Genomic DNA, 23927 nt, shown 5'->3' on the forward strand with positions numbered 1-23927 from the left:
TTTGCAAGAGCGTGTAGATCTATCTATTCACTAGTTTTGACATCCCTCCAAATTCTCCAATTCAGTTTCACTTGTCTAATATATTCACAACACATTTGTTACCAATTGTCACAACATCATTTGTTACCAATAAATAAAACAGTTTGTGGCCCAAAACCTAAACAAAGCTTGTGACCCAAAGTCAATTGGGCCTAAGAACTTTTATTTTTTTTGGGCCAAAAATTGGGCTGAAGAACTTAAATAAATCCTTTAACATAAGTTCGGAGGGTGGGCCAGGCCACTGCTGTAGATTGTTTTTAAGCTCTCCACTCATTGTTTCCTCAAGTTTTTGATGTGGGATTCGTGAACCCACTGATCTTCCTTAATTCAGTGAGTTTACGAATGATCCTGTTTTCAAGAATATCATTCTTATTTGAATCACCACTACATGGGTCAATTAGAAATAAGAAACAACTTTGAGATCCAAGTTGGAAATACATTAACTTCGTCAACTGCTTGAAATTGCTTGGCCTCTGCCGATTCTTGGTTATATGGTTACCAAGCAAGACTGTAATCACTACTCAAGGTGTTTTACAGAGGAAAAGGGACCAAGAGTTCGGATTAACTATGATAAGTTTAGAGTTCGCGAGGACATCTCTTTTTTTTTTTTTGGTAAACATTTGCCGTCCATCATGTTATATGTACATCAACTTGTGATTACAGTAAAACTCATATCAAAATGGTTTCCAACCCCACGTTTACCCGCCATCAACACAAAACTATAGCTATATCCACCACCTCATATCTAATTATACGTGCTTTCTAAAACAAGTAAACCTCCAAACAGAAAATTAAACACAACCACTTAATTTTTCTCCCTTTGCTAAATTTATATGATTATTAATGCAGCGCATGCATGCAAATGCAGATATCGATCATTAGGTTTTCATTAATAGGTTTGATTAATTGGGTTTGAATCAATTTAGAAATTGATCTTCCTTTTGATCGATCCAGCTTGGTCGATAATACATGGGCACGCATGTAAAAGCTGCCGCCATCGTGGCATGGCTTGCTCTCTTTCAAGGTCTTCTGGTTGCCGTTCACGGTCACAATTTTAATTACCAAGAAGCCCTCACAAAGTCCATTATTTTCCTCGAGGCACAGAGATCCGGAAAACTCCCTCCCAATCATAGACCTGCTTGGAGAGGAGACTCGGCACTTGACGATGGAAAACTCGCAAACGTATGAAACTATGAAATATATATATATATATGTCACATGTTACCTTACATGTAACATGTAAGGTATTTGAATAATGAATGTATATAAACGTACGTACATGTTTGTGATAGTTAATTAATGCATGCAGGTGGACCTTGCCGGAGGATATTATGATGCCGGCGACAACGTGAAGTATGGTTTTCCGATGGCTTTCACGGTTACAACTCTTTCATGGGCCGCCCTCTTTTACAACAACGAGCTGGCGGCGACTGGAGAATTGGAAAACGTTCGAGCTGCCATCAAATGGGGCACGGATTATTTCTTGAAAGCCAGTTCCAAAAAGAACCGATTGTACGTTCAGGTACAAAATTACCAATATGGTATTAATTTACTCAATTAATATATATTTAATTTTGAACTATATATATATAATTAGTAATTTAGTACGTGCTGATGCATATTGTATTTATTTGAAGGTGGGAGACCCTCAGCAGGACCATGTATGTTGGGCGAGACCAGAAGATATGCAGACACCGAGAACTGTGTTGCAGATCGATGACAAAACACCCGGGACAGAACTTGCTGCCGAAACTGCAGCAGCCATGGCTGCTTCTTCAATTGTATTTAGAGGCACAGACCGTGCCTATGCTCGTAGTCTCCTCAACAAAGCCAAACTCGTAATTATACATATATCAACTCTCCTCATCATTAAATTACGTTGTCGATATTACTATTATTATTTTTTAAACTAGAACATCCTCAATTAAAGCATCCCTGTATATGTTAATTTTGATTTCATTTATTAATTGATTTCTTGTGTGCTTAGCTAGGTGAAATATATATATCTTCTAATTATTCTTTTCATATTTTTGTTTTGTATGTAGCTTTTTCAATTGGCTAAAGCGCATAAAGGAACTTTCGACGGAGAATGCCCTTTCTACTGCTCATGCTCGGGCTTCAATGTAATTTTCTTGTGTCTAATAATTTGATTTATTATATACGTTAAAGTAGAATTTATTAATTTGAAATTAGTACGTACGTTAATGGTTGTTGGGTTGGATCAAATGCATGTATAGGATGAGCTATTGTGGGCCGCCACATGGTTATATTATGCCACAAGGAAGCCCATGTATTTGAAGTACATTGAAGAAGAAGCCATCAGCGCTCCTGTTGCTGAGTTTAGCTGGGACCTTAAATATGCTGGTGCTCAAATCCTTCTCACCAAGGTATAAAATACGTACATTTACCTAATTAACTTAATTAATTAATTAGTCTTAATTACTTGGTTATAGAAATTAATACATATATTTTTCCCAATATTGAAGCTGTATTTTGAAGGAGAAAAGAGCTTAGTAAACTTCAAGACTCAGGCTGACAATTATATCTGCTCAAACATTCCTGACAGCCCTTACAACCAAATTAAAACCACTCCAGGTAAAATATTATATTGTCACTCTAAAATTATACATTTTTAAATAGTTGGTGGATTTTACTTGTTATTGAAATGAATAATCTGACAACATAATAATCGATCAGCTGGTATGATTCACATAAGAAATGGAGCCAACAGCCAATACGTCACTGGAACGGCTATGTTGTTCCTCGTCTACGGCGACTTGCTGGCCCAACACAACCAGAAAATTAATTGTGGAGGCAAAGTCTATGATTCGGCTCACCTACTTAACTTTGCAAAGCAACAGATGGATTACTTGTTAGGGGCAAACCCTAATGGAAGGTCGTACATGGTCGGGTTCGGAGTCAACCCGCCGCAACAACCGCACCACAGAGGCGCTTCGATCCCGATGGACCAAGCAGGCAAGTCGGTGAGCTGCCCCATGAGCTTCGGGTTTTTCCACAAGGATGCACCGAACCCTAATGAGCTGACTGGTGCCATTATGGGTGGACCGGACAGGTTCGATAACTTCAAGGACAAGCGTTGGTTAGGGGAGTACACTGAGCCATGCACGTACATCAATTCACTCGCAGTTGCACCCCTGGCAAAGCTTGCAGCCAAGCATACTGCCTAACTGCAACTACTGCATGCATATATGTGTAATTGTGTACGTATATGACATTTGCTTAATTGCTTCGTAATAATGGGCTTTATGCATGGAATGCATGTCAGCCTCTCTCTCTCTCTCAATGAGATGTGTATAGCTTTGATTCATTAGTTAATGGAAGGAATATCATTTCTATGTATGGATACATATCATTATTTTGTCCTATGTATTAATATAAACTAACTTATTCACTAAGATGAAAAAAAGTTTTAAAGCACAAAATTTTGTTGCTATAGTATAAAATGAAATGTCAAATATGAAATTACATACATGATAGAAACTAGTTATTGATTAAGTGTATTTCTTTTTATAACGTGAGAGGGGTCTCAAATTCGACAACCATTTTAATATTTTTAAAGAATATATTACTAAATCAATAATTAATTGATAATTTAATTTTTTTTATTTGCTTTTATGTGTGTAATGTTGTAAACTGTATATGAACTATTTGTGGAACTCGTTTTTTATCAACGTGGCATTTTCGTTCTTAATTTGATGAAAAAGAACGTGTTAGCTGGAGTGTGATCGAATCAAATTTACTTGTGGATTCAACAATGTGATTTGAAAACGATTAGCCTAGAGAGTCAGAGACAATGTGAGTGGTCGGTGGGGATAATGACTTAAACAAGTAGCAAGATGCATGTGGCGGATTGATATTTATCATGTTTGTTTTAGGTTTATGAGAAAAAGCACGGCTTGCTTTCTGATCATTGGATTATCTGCTTGCCACGTGTTCGCCGATCCTTTATCAGCTAGCTTTGACTCCAATTAAACCAGTTAATTAGGTCGGCTGAGTGATGCCTAGTCATAAAGAGAAATACCCGGCCAAAAGCCAGAGATGGGCAGACAATGATCTTATCCGAAATTCCAAAGTGGGTTCAAGATGGTGGGTGGTTCCCACTCATCCGGATAAGCCCTCCCACTCACGAGGCCTAAAAACTTTCTTCCAATAATGCCACGTGTCATATCTCCTCCCTCTAACCCTCTAGATTATTCCACGTGTATCCTTTAATGCCCATGCACGCGGTAAAAACTGTTAGGGCCGTTAGGCAGTTCTTTTTTTGTCGAGGTTGGCATTCTTATGTAAAGAAAAGTGAGTTAGAATCTATAATTAATAAGGTGTTCAATTTTTTCTAATGTAATGAAAAATCAATTCACCCATTATTTAAAAAAATTTTAAAAACCCGTGTACATAGCAACTCAATGGTATTCTTCATGGCACACCAATGTTCTTGTAATGTTGAAAATGCCTTCTTCTTAAGAAAAATGTTTGGTTTTTTTACATATATATTGGAGCTAGTTTTCTTATAAATCAATTACTATTTTATACATGTTAATTTTAATTTTTGGTTTTTTATTCTTTTTAGTTTTTATACATCATCCTATTATAACAGATTAAATCTTTTATGAGACATATTTTATTGGGGTATATCTTATGAAAGAGTCTCTCTATCATAGTATCTATGAAAATTAAAATTGTTTTATGATCAAATTAACCATTAATTATATACTACTATAGCATACTGCATATATCACATATCACGTAAAATGGTTATTCATTCGTGCAGGTATGATGTGTGTCACGACTCACTATTACTAACATTCATCTAATTGGAATGAGGATACCATTTTAAGTAGACTTTCCAAAAAACCAAAACAAAAAAGGTTGTAAGTTAAATATGATGGGAAGGGTGCAGCAGATAACAGCTCATTGCAAATATTGTAAGGTACGTCCAGCGGGGGAAGCAATAAGGATAAGGCCGAGTCTTTGCTGGCTTCGCAGTACCGTCATATATTCACTAATAAAGTAGAAGTGTAGAACAGATTATTTAAGTCCATTATCCTGTAATCAATACTAATTAATCAATTATTATCCACTGAATCACCTAAAGCTACAATTAGAAGAAATAAACAAAGAATAGATGGACGAATAAATAAACATAAATACCATACGATATATCTCTCCTCCGGCAAATCTAGTTGTGTTCTCTGGACAACACCAAAAGATCTGCGGCTCATCTTGATCGATCCTCCATTACAATACCAACTTACCGACCTCTCTCTCTCTCCCTCTCTCTGTCTACAACCTTTTAGCAGCGATCATGTCGATCGCATTGGATGGCAACACCAGGATCGGCATCGTATCCTCCTCTGGCTTCGCACACGGATTTGGGATGCTTTTCGAGTCGCCCGACGACCGAAGAGTCCCCGTCGGCGAGGAGGCGGTCTCTTCTTCGTCGTCGTCGTCGATCGGGAACAACAGCGATGTGTCGGGGACACCGTCTTCGGATGACGGCGAGGTTTGTGGGGACGAGGCTCAGAGCTCGTATAAAGGTTCTTTGGAAATGATGAACGCCTTGGAGGAGGTCTTACCTATGAGGTTACAACTTAAAACCAGAGTCATCTCCATTCTCCAATCTTTTCAGATTTCGTTTTTTTTTTTTTTTTTTTTTTTCATTTCTCTCCTGGGTTTTCTCCGGATCACAGCAAAGAAAACGATATAATTCATTAAAATAATTGCTTAATTTGGGTTATTACTTATTAGGTATTGATTCTCTTAATTAAATACGAGCGAAGATTGGTTTTGAAATCAATATTGTTTCAAATTAAATCCTCGAATTTGCATAGGTTGAATAACTTATTAATTTCTACATATATATATATATTTTTTTTTTATGAGATGGGGGCCTGTTGTATTACTGATTACGTAATATGAGCTGGTATGCCATTACTAAAGGGCATATATCGTGGATGAACATGAAGATGAAGATTATTGTATTGGGCCAATTGACTGATGAAATGAAAATTAAATGGGTTAATGCAGGAGAGGCATCTCGAAATTCTACAACTACAAATCCAAGTCCTTCACAAGTCTGGCAGAGGCCTCTTGCTCTTGTTCCTCCATTAAAGACATTGCAAAACCAGATAATGCGTATAGCAGAAAACGCAGGAACCTTGTTGCCTCTAATCTCATCTGGGACAAGAACCGAAATTCCCTGCTGAGAAGTAATGGGGGCGGCATATCAAAGACTAGGACGAGGCCGATCACTTCATGTAGAAGCACATTCGCTTTGGCAGTTGATGCATCGAGCACCAGCCCTGAAACCAGTACCAGCAGTGCAAGCGAGGAGTCCAATTCAAGGTCCCCGCCACGAGCTCTTCCACCACGCTACCCACGCGTAAATCACATTGCTTGCCGGTCATTGTCAATGGCCGATTTGCAAGATAGTGCCACTTCTGCAACTGCAAATACGGCGTCTCGCTTCTTTCCTACAAAATCAAATATGTTAGACTAACTAGGCACACGCCAATATTCTTGGCAAAAGAGCTTGCCAGGAAATGGTCTTTTTTTGGGTTTAATCTTCACCAAGAATGTAAGGTACAACTTTCAAATTTGGTGAATTTTCTATACTTGTTTAACGAGTAAAACACATAATGGAACTGTCACGCAATCCATTCCATTTGTTTTGACACAAATATGTTCAAGATTGGAGTCTGAGAAGGGGACCTCTTCTCATCGAATCATTGAGGTAATGGATTATGGTAAAGAGTTACCGACGATGGTTAAGATTAAGTATTACCTAATATACATTAAAAAAAGAGTTGTAGCATACTAATATTGACGGCACAAAGAATTGTATAGGTTCATAGAAAAGAAATACCCTTTAAATATCACATAATCCCCTTCCAAAATGTACAAATACAATTACACAACCCTAAGAATTAGTATACAACATGAACGTAATTTAAAGGGTACAACGTGTCACACCATAAACACTACAGCCTCCCCCACCAACAAAAAATAAAAGAAAAGCTAAAAGAATAATATATAGCCTAATTACAATAAGATAACCAGTCCCTAAACCTACAAATGATTCGAGGGAAATGAATTCATCAAGTCTGATGAACCCCGCAACATTAATTAACAAATTGGAGCAATGTAAGGAGTCACCCGCTTAATAATTAGATGACAACTGCTCAATTTTCTTCCCTGGGTGTAGAGTAGCCAGAGTTCCCTACAAATTTTAAACTTCAAAGCCTGGAAAAGAGCCATTACCCTTTTACATCAATTCAGCATTAGCTTTACCCAGCAACCCTTTGAGATTCACAGACTATTCAATTTTGGTGCTGGACAAGAAACTGCACACAAGCATAACCCGACAAGGAAGATGGAAGTTCGATATCTGAATGATCAATTAGAGGAATCGCCTTGTCTATATCATCAGTAGAGAATGGAATGCTGCAATGAGAAAGTGAAGAGTTGAGAAAAAATGGAACAATTGGACAGGAAACAGATTACCTCAGGATCAAATAATCCAACAATAACGAATTGGAGGTTCTTTTTTTTATTGTCATGAATGAATTAGAGTCTACCATACAAGAAGCAATATTTTGTTGTGTATGCAGTTAGAGCAAACAATTGGTCGGGAAGCAGATTACCTCAAATCATCATCCAACAAGAATGAATTGGAGGTTAGATTCTGGTTGTCCTTGTTTAAAATCTCCCTCATTTGGGCAACCACCTGCTAGCAAGATAACATTCAGAAAGCACTCCAATCACAGAATTTATGAAACAATAAAGGAACTGAATATGCAAACATGCCTCATTGGACACACTCTGAGTGCCATATTTGTCATCCCAGTACATTGTACTTATTCGATAAATTTGCCGGACAGTCAATGCCTGTACATTGATCACAATGCCAATGAGTTGAATTTGGATTTTTAAGATGGTTTTCTTGAACTTAATGGCAGAAAAAGAAGAAAATCAAGACAAAAGAATGCAAGAGGATCATACCGGACAAAGATCCTGCCTTATCTCATCCAAAGCTTTTTTCCTCTTCTGATGTATTACCTATACCAATTGCACAAAGCAGAAAAGGTTCCTAACTTCACATGGATTATAAATTTTAAAATGTCAAAGAAAACAGCTTTAGCTAATACCAGAAAACCAACAGCTTGCCGAATAAAATTTAGCTCATGCCAAGATGTTCCTGCATACTACATTGCACAAAGATTCAGACCAAAAAGGTATAAAATTGAATTAAAATACAAAATGCTCGCAACATTAAAGTTATACTTGCCTCCTCCGCTGTGTTAACAATCCATTTCTCCAGTTCAGCTAGACCTGATTTCACATATTCTCCATTTGAAAATGTGCAACATTCACGTCGCAGCAGCAGACTATCCAGGGAAAGAAAAGGTAGAGTCAATACATTTTTTTTGTTTTTTGGTAGTCAATAAATAATTTATAAAAAATGCCGCTGATTAGCAATGGAAAACTGGGATAGAAATAGACTCTTGCCTGTTGAAAAGTGACATATTGATGAAAGAAAAAACCTGTGTAATTAGCTTACGAATGAAAAATGAAGGTACCTGAATAAAATACCATATAGGTCAGAGAAAAAAAATATCAACAAAGGACATAACAACATACAGTTTCAACTCTTTAAACACACTCAAACACAAGAATTAATCCTGGTTTTCCACCCAACAAGGGGCACCGCAGAATATTCATTAAGCTTCAGTTTAGCAAACAGTTACACGATCTCTGATAGGAAACTGTTTATGCTCTCAACTTGGTGCATAGACAATAGAAGTTCCAGAAGAGTTGACCACATTATATGATTAGATCAAATAAGATCACCTGACGATATGATGTATCACAGAGTTGTTTTCACTCTGAAATCAACTAATGGAAAGTGGGGATTCAGGTGACCATGGCCAATACACTTTACAGTAAATGATAAGATTTCAAGAAAAGTCAATAAAAATACTATATATAAGCCAATAAGAAAAATGTTGCCAACGTACATGATTTCCACGTAATCGACTCATAAGGGTATCCAGAAACTTGATTATGTTGTCCCACTGACTCCCAGGTAATTGCTGAGGAGCATTACCAGGTGATCTAGATGACTTCCCAGCATGAACTCGTGCAGCTTTGGGTGCCTTCAAGCATCATGAATACATGTAACTTGTTATTCAAAGTAGTGTGCAGAACCAATAATAAAAAATAAAGGAAGCAAAATTGATAGGCCAAAAGATAGCATTCAGCACGTAAATTCAAACATTAGCTGTCCAAGGCCAGATAAAAGAAGATGATCTTCAGGGGGTTTTCCTTGTAATTTTTCTTTTTGGGGGAGTTATGCGACCTAAGATATGTACAGGTTGCTAGGATAATTGCTAATGGTAGAGCCAACACCTGTGATTTGATTCAAAGGAAAATACTTAATGTTTGTCTCTACCCCGAATGGTGTATCATGTATAAAAGAGGGGAGGCAAATGCAGGTCATTTATTTCTTCATTGTCCCATAGCTTTAAACTTTACTCATCTACATCAAGTAACCACTAAATGATCACACTAAACAGGGACAAGCATTCTGGGCCACTATTTTCAGACCATTGTTTCCAAATTCTAATAATAGGAAAGAAAAAAAATTCATCATAGTTGGCATATAATAATATAGCATGACATTGCACTTATAATTTGAATTAGGATGCTTAAGCAGATCAGCCTAAGTAAGAGTAACCTGAATGCATGAGCCCAAGAGTGGAGACAATTCCTTCTTCAAACTGTCACGCATCAAGCCAAAGATCTTTTCTACACAAGCAGTTAGCTGCTGTCTGAACAGTATAGCTGGATATCTTGCTTCTAGATGTGACGTACCATCGTCATACCCAATATATTTGAAAGGAGATGTCAGTCCCTGAAAAGGAAAGCGGGGGAAGGCTATGAAATAAACTACAATGAAATATTGAAAGCAAAGCAAATGACATAATTTCATCATGAATTTGCAATCCAGTAAAGTTCAAAGGAAATCTAAGTCAACCTTCCCAATATTTCACCATTTCCTAGCATTTTCCCCCCATCCCTCCTTACAACTAAGCCTTCCCACTCCCCGAGCTTTTTTTTGTAAGTGCACTTCTCAAAATGAAAATCACCTCAAAGTCACATTGCTTCTCATCTTATATAGAAAGAATGGTAAATTTAGTCCTTTACTAGGACTGAGATGGCATCAATTTTGAAGAGAAATGATTACAAAATTCATGGGACCCAAATTGGTCACTCTCCCAAAAATTACAACCTCAAATTAATAGGCCAAAAAACAAGCCCTGTTAACTATGATACTCTAGTCCAGACTACTCAATAATGCAAGGCTGATAGATATCATTTCAAACAACCAACGAGCCCGCATTTAACTATGTAACTCACTTGCGCAATCCTGATAGCTAAACCAGTAGACCCAGAACGCTGAGTTGCTGGGAAACCATTTGGTCGTAAATTCCTCTGCAAGAGACATAGAAGCGCTGATGCATTGGACAGCCAATATGGCAAGGTAATGTTCTCATCTCCAACCTGAAACAATTACAGCAAACATTTCAAATATTCTACAACATTATGCAAGGTTTTCCAAGAATAATTCAAACTCTAAAATTTCTTAAAAGAAACACAAACATCAATTTGATCAAAAAATAGCTTTTCCACTACCACCTTTTTTTTCATCCTTTATAAATGTAGCTCTCCCAAGTAATGTATTTCAGGTATAATAAAACAGCAGTTAGAGAATAATAGAAACAAAATGAAAAGCCAAAATAAATTTGACTGAGGCAAGTAAATTACCTTCAGAACATCATTTATTCCCTCAATTATATGGTCAAAAATAACTGTCCGCTCAGATTCAAAGGCATGCCACTGAAGAAGGCAAATGTATATGATACAAGCCGCCAATGGTTTACTGTCTTTAAACCCCAAATCTTCTTTAATACACCTTGATAGGAATTCATAATTCTCCTGAATTTTAATCAGTAGAAAGATTACAATGAATTCCAACATAGAAAGCTAAGGCTCAAGAAACAATAAGAGACAAAACCTGGTGCCTCTCCACTGCTAACTTGGTTCGGCGTGATTCTGACAAGCCATGTGAAAAAGGTGCAATAAGTTTTGTAGGTGTGGGTGACTCCTGCATTAGACATATGACACATGAAGAAGAAGAAAGATATCGTGTTGTGATGATTAGATGCACAAATAATTCTGAGGGAGAGAGAGAGAGAGAGAGAGAGATCATGTCTTACATATACAGGCTTCCGGTCGGTGTGAGGAACAAGTGCACCAGAGTTTTTCTGTTTCCATTTAAAAACAATAAACTTAGACAAAATCCATGATTCTATATACAAGTTGAAAGCCCTTTCCTACCAAAAGCAAAGCTTAGGACAAACTTACTTATGAGTGACAAGTCAGATAAAAACCTGAAGTAATATAACTGATTAAGTTGATAAAGTTTGTTGGTTTACCATTTTCTGAAAAACTTATATTGTTAGAATGTGGGAACATTTATTTCTATGCATGAACCTCCCCCCACCATTGTGAAATTCAATATAAATTGGAATGTCACAATTGTAGGCATTTGAGTTTTGGATCTCCTACTCTAATACCATGTATTTATCGTTATTCTCAAAAGCATATAAAGAGACCTTGAATTCAAATCTCCACAATCGAAATCTCCCAAGTTATAAAAAAAATTCACATGTTGGGCTCTTCAAAAATTGTTGTCTCACATCCTAACGTAAACTTTTAAAAAGCAAGAAAATTTAACATAAGTAAAATAAGACTCCTACATACAAAGACATTTGTAAGTCAAAAGATGCACACATGTAACCATTTACCTCTGGAATTGCCTTTTCAGAATCACGCCGATTACTCTTTGGAGACACAATAAGGGTCTTTTGCCGCATGATAAGATTCTCGTCCTTTAAAACTGAGAGTTTCTCCTCCAGACTGTAATATTTAAACAAATTTATATATATAGTAAGTAAGAACCAAGATATTGGAGCATAACATATGCAATATCTGGAGAAACATATCCAGATTGGAACACAAAACTAAAATTGATGTCTAGAATTATACCAAGACTGAAATAAACACTTGAAAGTGGGTTATGAATTTCCAGAAGATACCTCTTTACATTCTGTTGGAGCTGGTAACATTTCTGTTCAAATTCCTGCAGCTTCTGAATCGTTTCAGTACTGTTTTTTTGAGCCTTGAGAAGCTCAATCTCTAGAGCTGAATTCTTCTTGTCCAAAGCATCCAAAGAACTCTGCAAATGAAATAGTTAAGCAATTATCCAAAGGAATACACCACAAGATTCTAACTGTCCTCCTGCAAAACAAGTAAAAAAATAAAAGAGAAAAAAAGAAAAAGGAAAAAGAAAAAGGGAAAGAAAAAACACCCTTCACAAGAAAGATTTGCAATGCAGTCAGAAACAAAAGGGCACAGAATCACGGAGGATCTGATGCAATTAGAAAACAGCACATTCCATCTCACACAGTAAGTACAAGAATAGTGATACTCCAATGACCCCCAGAGCCTAGATTTCTAACCAATACTACTGATTGTTCTCTTCCCTAAACAAATTACTATCATTCCTACAAAACATCTATAACTCTGTTCACATTTTAAAATAATTTCTTAATATCTTTTTACAGAAAATCCAACACCCTTTGATTAAAGACAATAGTTCTTCTGTCAAATGTAAACTTTAGAGACTATGCGTATTGTTACTTCTACAATTACTTACTCCTCCTCCCTAAACAGACTTTTATTGTTTGCACAAAACAATGATGACTCTATTCACATTTGTAAGTAACATTTTTTTGGACGAAATCTAAGTAACTTCTTAATATCCCACACCTCAATTTTTTTTTTTTTATAAGAAATCAAAAACTCTTTGCCATTGCATTAAAAACTGTAAATGTTTGATTAACCAGAAATACCATAGCCGTTTTGCATCATGATCCTTCAAAATTGCTTCGTAAATCAAACACTTCTATGGAAATAAGTTAAGCAAGGAGGTTTAAGCATCCACAAATAGTCCGTGTCAGAATGATAAGGTAAAATTGAAAATTGTTAATTTAAGTTAAGTAGCTGATTAGTTGTGAGTGATATATATTGGCAATTATCTCATGATAGTGATTCTTTTCAAAATAAAATGATTTCAGTGAATATAAAATCATATGCTTTAGGGTACAAAAGTCATAGGACCAATAGATATGCTAAGCAAAAGACAAATTAGAATTCAGTGCATGTTAAATACCTAATTAAGTCAATAAAAGCAAAGTTAATGAAAAAACTAATGCATTGAGTCTGTATATGATTCTATCAGAGTTCAAAGTTGTGTCACCAGATCTCCTGCCTGGGAGATATATCAGAATTTCTGAGTAGATAAGTTGCACCATACAGAAACCAACAAAATAAAACTAACATAAAAAGAAAAAAGTCAATAAACATCACATGACTCACTTTTAAAAATGCATTTTCCTTTCTCAATTCAGCCATTAAATTGAGTTCTCTTTCCAAAGCAGATTTTTCTTTCACCGACAATTCCAGTTGATTTTGCAGCACCGCATTCTTGTTGCACTCATTAATTTTCGCCAACTTCGATGCATCTAACTCAAGGTTCAAAGATTCCAACACTTTTTGAAGTTTTGAAATTTCTACTAACTTAGCTTCTTCATTAGAAACCTGCAATCCATAGAGTTTGCAGTAAGAAAGGAACATCTAAGCATCCATGTGAGCACAGCAGCTTGTCATGTTGCTAAATTAAAGAAAAAGTTGGGGGGCAGGCTAAGATGCAACTAATAATTTATTCAAAAGTATATAAAGACCTTTATAATGATTTTCTGAGGAAAACAAGCATACAAAATATCATTACAAATACTAAATGAAGTATTGGATTCAACAGTTAGCATATTAATGAGATAGAAGTTCTTTTGTCAAGAGAAAATGGCATGTGCTCCAGCTGTTTTATGGAGCAATGCCAACACCTTTATTGTGTCCTTGAGCCATAACATTGCCAATTAGCTGTAAATTAAAGAATATGATCATAACACAACAGGAAACATAGACTGTATATCCAATCTCAAGGTCACAAGACAACAACCTCTACTGACATACATTTGTCTTGAGCAGAATAACAGGAGTGCCCCAAGAAAAACTTTACAAATAACTCCAACAGAATTAATTCATAGACCACCCAACACAAATTTTACCACAGGAAAAAAAAATACCCGCAATCTTTTCTCAAGATGCAACCGCCATGTGAGATCTTCTAACTGCTTCTCAAGTTTATTCTTAGCTAAACGCAAGGCGCCACTTTCATTTGCCTCCTGCAAATAGTAAATGAATGAAAAATGATGCAGAGAAACCTTTTATGCATATTGCTATGTCAGGAGCAGCTATACAATTTCACTCACTTGTTTAAGCCTCCGGAGCTCTCTCTTTGCCAACTTTCGCCTCCAAAGACATTGTATTGCGACAATAGAAGCTTGGTGATGTTGGAAAGCTGAGCGAAACTTGCACATCCTCCATCGAGCCTATATTATATGTCAAAACAGAAACAAAGTAGTGATGTTATATCAAGCAGACAGCCAGCCAGATAATCATTACATAGAAGACATACATGAATGCATAAATAAAGCCTAGCTTCATAATTAAGCAAATATTGCTATTCAATACCATTTGCCACCAAAGAAAAATGCAGAGGCTGCAACTTATAATGTCAACAGATAAAAAGAAAGATAAAGAAGAAAATAAAATTTATTCAAAACAAATTATGTCAACCTCATTGCTCAGTTTTTACAGCCCCAAATCTCTATCACACAATGTTGTTAGCATTTCTGAAATAAATTCATTATTTTCTCAGATATAATATAATGATTACACGTTTTTTATTCCCTCTCCAGAAAGATTGAATAACTTGCAAACCCTAAAAATGAGTTGAAGCCAAATCCACATCTTCAATAGAAAAATGCAAATAACTATGGTGACAGAAACCCCTATAACAAACCAAAACCAGAGCAACTGTTTCTTATGTTTTCCTCAAAGATAAAGTGCAAGTGGACTGTGGAACATATAACCAGTCTTTGTTTCCTCTAAGCTCAATCAACACATCGTTCTTCAACAGAGAATGCCAGCTGCATGCTTGCACACTGCAAATGATGGCACAGGAAACATTTATGAATTCAGATTACCTGGATTAAAGTGGCTGCTTTATGTTTCTTTCCATGCAAAAACCTTTTGCGAGTTGAAAGCCCACGAATATTGGACTGTATGATAGCAGCAGCAGAATATATTTCCATATAAGCTTGCCTAAGTAGCCACCTTCGGACATGTTTCTGTATAAAAATAGCAGCCGCTGTCTCCCGTTTTACAGCATACAGCACTATAGCAAGGCATCCTTCAAACGTAATAACCATCAAACATTAAAAACAGAAAAGAACAGAAATCAAACATATAAACAATCTCAAGAAAGCGTCAATAGAAGTAAGAATTTGCATTTCTGATGAAAGTCCGGCAGAAATAATTGAAAGAACCTCTGCAAATAGCTTGGAGTGCAAGAGCAGCAGCCCGAGTTGAAACAAAATTTCTGCGAGCAACTAATGTTCGCAATTGACGTTGAATACGCGTTGCAGCATTGTCCAAAACCTCAGCCCGTCGGGAGTCCAAAACACCAATTTGGCCAGCCCTAAGAAATACTTTGGTCCTACCCAACTTCAAAAGAAAGCACAACCTTGTCATTCATTTAATACATGTGTGCATTTGCGAGCATTTACGCATATGAACGCCGCGTACAAACTTAAATACATGCATAACCAATACTATTATGATAATAGCCTTGTTGCAGGACTAGAGGAATACCTGAAAATTCTCAAGCTTTAACTTTTTCAGAATTTTCTCAGTCATAGATTTTTCATCATAGCTACATAAACATAATGGATTAAAGAAATTAAAGATAGTAAGCACAAAAGGGAAAAGAAGAAAAAGGAAAGGCTTCAAAGTACTTTGGGAAAAAAAAAAAAAAAAGAGTATTAAAAGAATAAAAGACAATTAGAAAACTAGAACAAAAACAAAACATATAAGAATCCTGACATAATAATAACCAGCTTTATACCGTTGTAAAGCTGGTTTGCAACAAATAAAACGTAAAGTAAACATTTAAAAACATTCAAGGTGATAAAAATAAGCAATTACGCAGAACTTTTAAGATTAAGCAATAAGAATGACACCTTGCATCCATAAATTCAGGCGCTAATAATCCAAAGCGATCTACAAACTCTGAGTAAGTTCTACGTGTGGGATAACCTGCCAGACTTATCCGAACAGCCTCTAAAACACCCTAAGACAAATAAGAGAATCGTTGGATGAAACAGCTTGATCATTGTGACATCAATAAGAAACACATGCAGTATGGGTGAGTGGGGAAACCGACAATATGTGCTTGATGCTAGAGTACGATACTGATGATAAATGTGTGTGTGTGTGTGTGTGTGTGTGTGTGAGAGAGAGAGAGAGAGAGAGGGAGAGAGGGAGAGAGGAAGAGAAGCTTGCAAACAGACCAACTAGAAATGGTTTCCTTTGGACCCAATGTGCTATCAGAAATTATGTAAAGTACTACCTTAAAGAAACATTATGTAGGCAACCCTTGTATTTCAATGTGTGAACCAAGATCTAACAAAAGAATCATAAAAATTTTGATCTCACTGACCCCGCAGCGTAATTGATGTAAGATGCTCAGATTCTCAAATTTTTGCGGTCGATTCAATGAGTTCGGCTTAACACAGCGTATATAATGAGGCTCTGTTGTGTTGAGGGTTTCCATCAGTGCCTGAAGTTGTTGCTAGAATCACCAAAAAAGGGGAGAGGGGGGAATTAGCAGCATGAAGACTAGCAATCAAACACTTCAATCAATAATACATATCAGTTATCTAAAATTAAACTCTAGAAATCAGCACAAATAGGCTACATAGTTTGCACGCCAAAAACAAAATATGTTAGGAAGGCAATATCATTTCTCAATACACGTCAAATTCAATGACTAGATGAATACAGGAAGAAATGATACCCCTAAAATGAAGTATTATCAGAATAACATTGAACAAGTCATAGATTTTGTTGGACATAGGTGGGTTGGAGAAAAGAGAAAGGTACCCATTCAACCTAAAGCTATATACTCAAATTCTGAGACCAAAGCACAAGGAAAAAGATTGGTCCCAAAGACCCAACCCTTAACCAACAATGAAACAAACCCCCTCTCCAAGGAAGGGGAGGGGGGTGGATTGACCACAAGCAAGCTAAACAAAAGAATGACATCCTAAGATTGACATTCATTTGGGAACAAAGAAGCTGAATACCCAAAAACCATAAAACAACAAAAGAATGTCAAAACATTTCTCTCCTCCATTAAACTGCCTAGTTTTGAATTAGCAATTGATATGGCACAAGCATCTTGAACAACATTCATAGCTGCATAGAGAAGAATAAAAGAGAAAAGTCTCCTAAAGGAGCCTTCTCCAACTTAATATCTTTTGTTTACCGCCTTCTCTATTCTTTCAAGCAGGTGAATCCAATCAAAATCACATCAGGAAAAAGGATAAAGGTTAAAAATACCTTAAATCTAGTGGCCACAGAAGAAAATTTGTATGATGATCTTGAAGATTCCTCAGGTAGTGAACAGAAAAGACCAGCAACAAAGGGGCATTTGGAAGAAGACAACAGATTGCAATGTTCTACCACAACATAATCGCGGTTTTTATCCAGAAAGGAATCTGTGTGATAAGTAACCTACAGAAGACTCAGAAGTAGTGAATGGCCTAAGTGTAATTAAAACTACTTGAGTAACAACATGTTGCGCACAAATATGTCATGACATATATTATACCTTTCCAGCATAATGGGACAGGGCAAAATCCGTCTCCGAAAATTTTGCTTTTTCAAACCTTGGGTGGGCCTGGAGATGCTGAAACAACCTGGTTGAAAAAGATTGGTGTGTTGATTTTGGGAACATGCTGCAAAAATAAGAAAATCAGGATAAGGATAAAATTCAAGAGAACACTATAAAGAGTAACACGCACCAAATTATAGTGAAGAACTCAATTGTACCAAGCTTCATCCAAGAGAGCAATTATCCCAGTAGGTTTCTGCAAATCAATGTATGATAACATAAGGTCCAAGAGTAACAGACTCTCAAGGCATATAAGAGCATAAAACCTTAGAAAATAATGTAGGGAGAAAAATAATAACATTTTTCAAGTAAATAAGTAAATCAGTAGCCATTTGTCATACAATTAAATCACTAAAAACAGAGACAACAAGTGCATGTTGTCATGCGAAAAACCTCTAATTGAATTGAATGCCAAACCCACATATGTCCACCACACATGACTTCATATCATTGGGCTACACTAACATAACGGTTAAAATATAGATACTAAATTTCTCATATAACTTGTTAAGTGTTCTTGATATGAGCCCCCTGCCCACTATGCACTTGCCCTAGGAGCAGAGTGGTAATTCCATCATATAAATTATTCAGAAATATTTGCACTTCTCAACCAGCCAATTCGTAACACATAATATAAATAGAACCACTCCTTACATATCAGGTGCACATATAACAAAAGCAACAAAGACCCACTTTTAAAATCATATAAAGGCTTCAATGAAGAGTGAGGGATGGAGATGGCTTTTGCAGCTTTTCACACAGATTTGTCAACAAAAATTTGAGTAGACCAAATTTTGAGAGACAGAATGGACAAAAACCTTCTCAATCAAATCTAGAACGTCTTGGTTGTCTATAAACTCAATGTAGCTCCAATCAATTTCCTCCTTGCTATACTCCTCCTGCTCCATTTTGAATACATGCTGGAACAAGTGCAACAAATTTAAAAAGAAAATAATAATATAATAGCATAAGAACTTACTATGTTAATTTCACAAAAACAGTAACACACCTCGTTAAAATGTTGCTGGAGCTTCTCATTTGCAAAGTTAATGCAGAATTGCTCAAAACTGTGGAAGAGAATATCTTAATTAATCAAAGGAAGAATGATCAATTGCAATGAAACTTAATTCTATAAAAATCAGAATAGTCTGATGAGAAACAAAAATTCAAATAACAACGATGATAAATGAAAGATGATGGATAAATAAAATTAATGTACAAAGACTATGACTATCACCAATGAACAGATCAGCTAGGATGTCAAAAGTACAAATATCTTCTGAATCAAGTACAGAGGCAAACAAGAATGCAAAGCAAAAGCACATGATGCTAAAAAGACATTTTATTGAGTTAAAAAGTTTATGTAGAACAGGTTCATAGACTTTCTGGAAATTTCAAGCAAGTTCAGAGCACCATGACAATTAACTGTACAAACTTGCACCGGCACTATTTAGTTCCAGTGCAAGTTTGTACATAACGAAAACCCACAGTTTGACTGTATTCCTACCCCAAAGTAAAAACCCATAGTAGTAGTATAACAAAAAATTCAAACAGATATGGGTAACGATCTTACCTGTTGTCTTTAAAGCATTCAAAACCGTAAATGTCCAAAACTCCTATTTGTACTTCGGAATTCAAGTCTTGCCCAACAGACCTATTAATCTTATCAACAAGCCTGTAAAAATATCAGAAACCGACAAATATGAACATGAAAATCTTCTCAGAAAAGTTAACTGAATGAAAATAGTTCCTGAAGGGAGGATATTGAAAGCATACCAGTCAAACAACCGGGCATAAACAGTCTTTGCCAATGCATCTCTACTAGAAACAGCAGCATTACAGTCAAGAGCTTTAACAATATTCCCTTCACGAGTTTGGATTGTACGAGTACACAGTGTTGCTAACAAGAGGTTCACATCACACCTGATTCATAAAGCAACTTAGTTAAATTATCAAGATCCAAATGCATCTATTATAAAAGTTCAGGCAAAAATTTTCTCTGGCATGCTCCTATCACAAAATGGGGCAAAGCAATTAAGTTAAACTACTTATTCAATATTACAGGAGAAATTCCAGAAAAGTCTCTTCAAATTATGCATTTATTGACCTATATATCAAGACATTCCCTGGCTTAATTACAAAGAAATCCCCGATATGAAAGATTTACAATCATAAATTCATATAAACCAATAGAGAAATGAAATTAACCCGTCAAGCTGTTCAATGTTGATTCAGAAAAAATAAAAGTTGAAGTTCAAGCTATATAAATCACCTACATGAAGAGATTAGCAGCCATCTGTAAATGAAAGCTAGACTTCTGATCCTTTAGAACTGAAGAATCATGCTCCTTCCCAGGAGAAAATTCAATGTTTCCCAAATGGAGAATTGCAGCCAAAGTGCAAAATATTGCTTCCTAATAATTAGATAAAAGGTAGAAAAATATTTTCAGAAATATGAGTGAACAAAATAATTAAAGGAAAATAGTATTCATCTGTAAAGAGCCATCCTCTTGGATAAGTATTAAAACCTGATCTTCTTGGCTGATACCAACAATATCCATTGCTGTTCTTGTCCTTATATATTCTTCTGCATTGCTCACTCCATCCAGTTCATATATCTTGCTTTGATTTAGGTAGTGGAAGTGGCTTGGGTGGCCTAACTTGTACATCTCTGCATCCTAGACATATTGTGACATCCAGCAAACAATATCCATAAGTTTGAATAAAGTACAAAAAACTGATGGTCATACATATAGACACGGGCACAAACACACGCACAACTTGAAACTGCCTGAGATACGCAAGGAACATTAGCACATACGCACAAAGTGTTATGGATACATACATGCATGCATGCATACACACAACGATAAACAGATACACGATTATAGATACTTAGATAGTCATATACAATGGTAACCATGTGATAAATTCATCAGCGCACACACCACACACAAAGTACCTTTCCAGATGCGCACAATTGATAAAAACAGTGATAATTCCTTTCAGGATCTGTTATCTGAACAACACGGGATCTTTCCAATAGGTAAGTTCTAATTGCAGCTCCAGATATTCTACCATTTGCATCAAACTGGATCTCAACAAACTTGCCAAAACGACTGCCTCAGAGAAGCATGAAAAATGCAAGAAAAAATTATTTATAGTTAACAGGTAACTAGTGTTGAATACAACAGACAGAAAATATGGATGATACAAAACTATACAGCAAGAACAACTATAACAGTGGTGCTGATTAGTGATTACAATAAATATTATCCCAATTAATCATTCAATGCAATAAAAGACAAGTTCTTATAAAGTTATAATGATAAACTATTACTCATTCATAAAGGCAGAAAAAAATTTTAAGTATTGATATTCTCTATCCTCTCCTCCCATCATTAACACCTTAAGTTATCCAGTTATTATTACCCACCTTAATCCATTTACTTCACAATATGTGCCAATACCCAGATCTTTCATTATTCTCTTCCCACATTTTCACTTAAAACTCTCTGATCTCAAATTCTCAACTAACCAGTATCACTTTTACCCCATGGTTTTATCATCAAGAACCCATATATGAGCCACAAAACAAAGATTTTAATAAAATTCCTAAGAAAAAAAAAAATATTTAACATTCAATTGATTTAGATCCTGACCTAGCCACTTGCATTCTTAGTGAAAATGGTGAAAATGACAAGCTCCTACATAATCAAATTGGTGATAGTTTGGGAGAAGAATAAGTATATAGCACACCTTGAATTGTCATTTCTAACAGTCCTTGCATTACCAAATGCCTCCAAAAGGGGATTTGACTGAATCATGCACAAAAAAGAATCAGTGACGCATTAATGGCAACTAGATGGAAAGACAGAAAATTCTAACAAAAAAAAAGAACACAATGTTGACCAATCTTCTCAATACAAGTAGAGAAGATCAACTCCTTTTCTCAAGCTTCAGGTCAAGCTCAAGACATAACGGGCCAGAATGAAGAAAATTAATTTACCTCAACAATACCTTCTGAGTTGCAAAAATTTTGTGCCAAAAAGGAAAACCTTTATCCACATTCCAGAGTAAAAATATATGCCTACTCTTATTCAAAGTTGCAAATAGTTGAGGAATAAGAAGTAAATTGTTTGAGCCAAGGTTAACCCTTACTTCAAGAACTTGCTGCTCAACAGTTCTCTCATCATCAGCAGCTCGGCCTCCAACATAAGTAAGATACTGCATAATCAGTTTCGTTGTCTCGGTTTTCCCAGCCCCACTTTCACCACTGACAAGTATTGATTGGCTTCGACCGTCATTCACCATTGCCCTGCATTATACAATCATGAGAAGGTAACTTGATTCCTTAAATAGAATGGCAATGTACAACAGAGGTCAACACTCAAGTTTCATATAAGCACAAAAATTTGACACACCTATAAGACGCATCAGCAACAGCAAAAACATGGGGGCTTAGCTCACCGAAAGGGGCTCCCTTATATTGCTCCATCATATGTACATTGTATAGATGGGGAAGCTTTGTGAATGGGTTAACTGCAATCAAAATGCTCCCTGTATATGTCTAAAAAAGAAAACAATTCACGTTGAGTGCCACTGCAATTCCAAAAAAAGGTTCATAAACCCAATTCAGTAAAATAAAAATATAAAAAGAAAAATTTCAGTATATCGCACATGAAGTAATGAACATTTGTATATATGCCCTTTCCCACATGATATTATGTCTTTATGTCTACATCATAATCCCAACTCAAAACGAAGAAGTCAAAGAAGACATGTTAATTAAGAAGTCATTTACACACTCGATACGACCACTTTCCTATACATTTAACGGCAGTCAATTTAAGTCACGTCAACTTTACTAGAATTCCAGCATTTATTTGGAATATCTTCAACATTTATAGAAAAATTCAATTGAAAACATCAGCTTAGGCTGCTAAACTATCTAGGGTTAAATGGGAACCAGTACAGTAGCTCGCCAAGTCTAAACCATCAATGAGACAATTAATAGTCCATCAATGAGACAAAATAATAGTCCATTTGAAAATGAATAGTCCACAGTCAGAATAGTGCATCAATAAATCAATCCTTGATGACATGGCATAATGTGAGACATAGAATCCATAAGATTCGGAGCTCCGCCAAGTGGGAAGCCCAGAAACCATCAGTTAATCCACAATTTACCATAATCGAGAATCAAATTAAGAAAGCCCTTTCATCAAACTAACAGTATAAATTAGAACCCATTTATTGCAGTTATGCATTCAAATTCACTCACATATATATCATTGAGAGCGTATCTCCTTTGAAGATTGTACAGCACTCCCGGCTCATTCAAATACGTCAACTTGGTCATGTCGTCGACTCCCCCATGCTCGTCCTCGTCGGCATCCCTCGGAAATAGTTTCTCAGGCAAAACCAGAACCTACATAGTCAGTCAACCCCACAATCATTACCAAAATTACACAAATTTTAAGCTTGAAAATCACAAACAAACATAGAGGCCACGATTTTCACCTTCTTTCCCGAAGCGGTGATCACTTGGACTTGTTTGGCTTTGCAGTCGGCGACTTCAGCTGGAACCCAAGCCCAGTCCCTGTCTTCGACCCACACTTTGGAGCCCTTGCGGAGACTCATCGTGGACTCCTCCGGCGACTATCGAGCGAGTGAGAAACCAGAAACCCTAGAATTTTGTTGAGCGTGAGAAGTGAGAGAAGGACAAAAGAGAGAGTGAGGGAGAGAGAGAAAGAGAGAGGGACATGAGGTTTGGGTGAAAACAATTTTAGGTTCCCGCCCTAACAGGTGTAGAGTAGGAGTCCAAAATGGCGAAATTTGAGGGTATATATATCGTATTCGACACGTCACCCCCAACCTCCCACTGA

At 36.3% G+C, this 23927-nt stretch overlaps 3 protein-coding genes across 4 annotated transcripts; 2 read left to right on the forward strand and 1 right to left on the reverse strand.

The window, feature by feature from the left end:
* Positions 1–1008: 1008 nt before the first annotated feature.
* Positions 1009–3227, forward strand: GH9A4 (glycosyl hydrolase 9A4). The gene is made up of 7 exons (XM_086250181.1): positions 1009–1221; positions 1349–1561; positions 1677–1877; positions 2085–2162; positions 2277–2426; positions 2526–2634; positions 2737–3227. Exons 1-7 carry the CDS (start codon positions 1009–1011, stop codon positions 3225–3227), a joined length of 1455 nt encoding a protein of 484 aa, XP_086106307.1.
* Positions 3228–5160: 1933 nt separating this feature from the next.
* LOC147278473 (hybrid signal transduction histidine kinase M-like protein) lies at positions 5161–6671 on the forward strand. The gene is made up of 2 exons (XM_086250052.1): positions 5161–5640; positions 6085–6671. Exons 1-2 carry the CDS (start codon positions 5363–5365, stop codon positions 6554–6556), a joined length of 750 nt encoding a protein of 249 aa, XP_086106178.1. The 5' UTR covers positions 5161–5362; the 3' UTR covers positions 6557–6671.
* A 224-nt stretch (positions 6672–6895) lies between these two features.
* Positions 6896–23927, reverse strand: XI-I (myosin). Of its 2 annotated transcripts, XM_086250049.1 has the most exons (38): positions 23563–23927; positions 23324–23470; positions 22464–22609; positions 22201–22357; positions 21799–21857; positions 21002–21158; positions 20568–20717; positions 20317–20453; positions 19817–19963; positions 19614–19715; positions 19050–19107; positions 18859–18960; positions 18199–18236; positions 17978–18104; positions 17707–17880; positions 16805–16936; positions 16326–16435; positions 15958–16018; positions 15633–15810; positions 15291–15496; positions 14514–14633; positions 14328–14426; positions 13561–13782; positions 12219–12358; positions 11928–12039; positions 11337–11384; positions 11135–11224; positions 10885–11055; positions 10477–10620; positions 9794–9970; positions 9075–9212; positions 8566–8636; positions 8345–8444; positions 8205–8261; positions 8059–8115; positions 7864–7944; positions 7701–7783; positions 6896–7500 (listed from the first exon to the last, which is right to left on the reverse strand). In XM_086250049.1, the coding sequence occupies exons 1-38, from the start codon at positions 23680–23682 to the stop codon at positions 7377–7379; spliced, it is 4542 nt and encodes a 1513-aa protein (XP_086106175.1). In that variant the 5' UTR covers positions 23683–23927; the 3' UTR covers positions 6896–7376. The 2 variants fall into 2 exon arrangements, with proteins under 2 accessions (XP_086106175.1, XP_086106177.1); XM_086250051.1 differs by lacking the exons at positions 23324–23470; positions 23563–23927 and having other exon boundaries at positions 22510–22579.

The sequence above is a fragment of the Dryas octopetala genome, chromosome 7, assembly GCF_963921425.1.
Source record: "Dryas octopetala chromosome 7, drDryOcto1.1, whole genome shotgun sequence".
NCBI classification, from domain to species: domain Eukaryota; kingdom Viridiplantae; phylum Streptophyta; class Magnoliopsida; order Rosales; family Rosaceae; genus Dryas; species Dryas octopetala.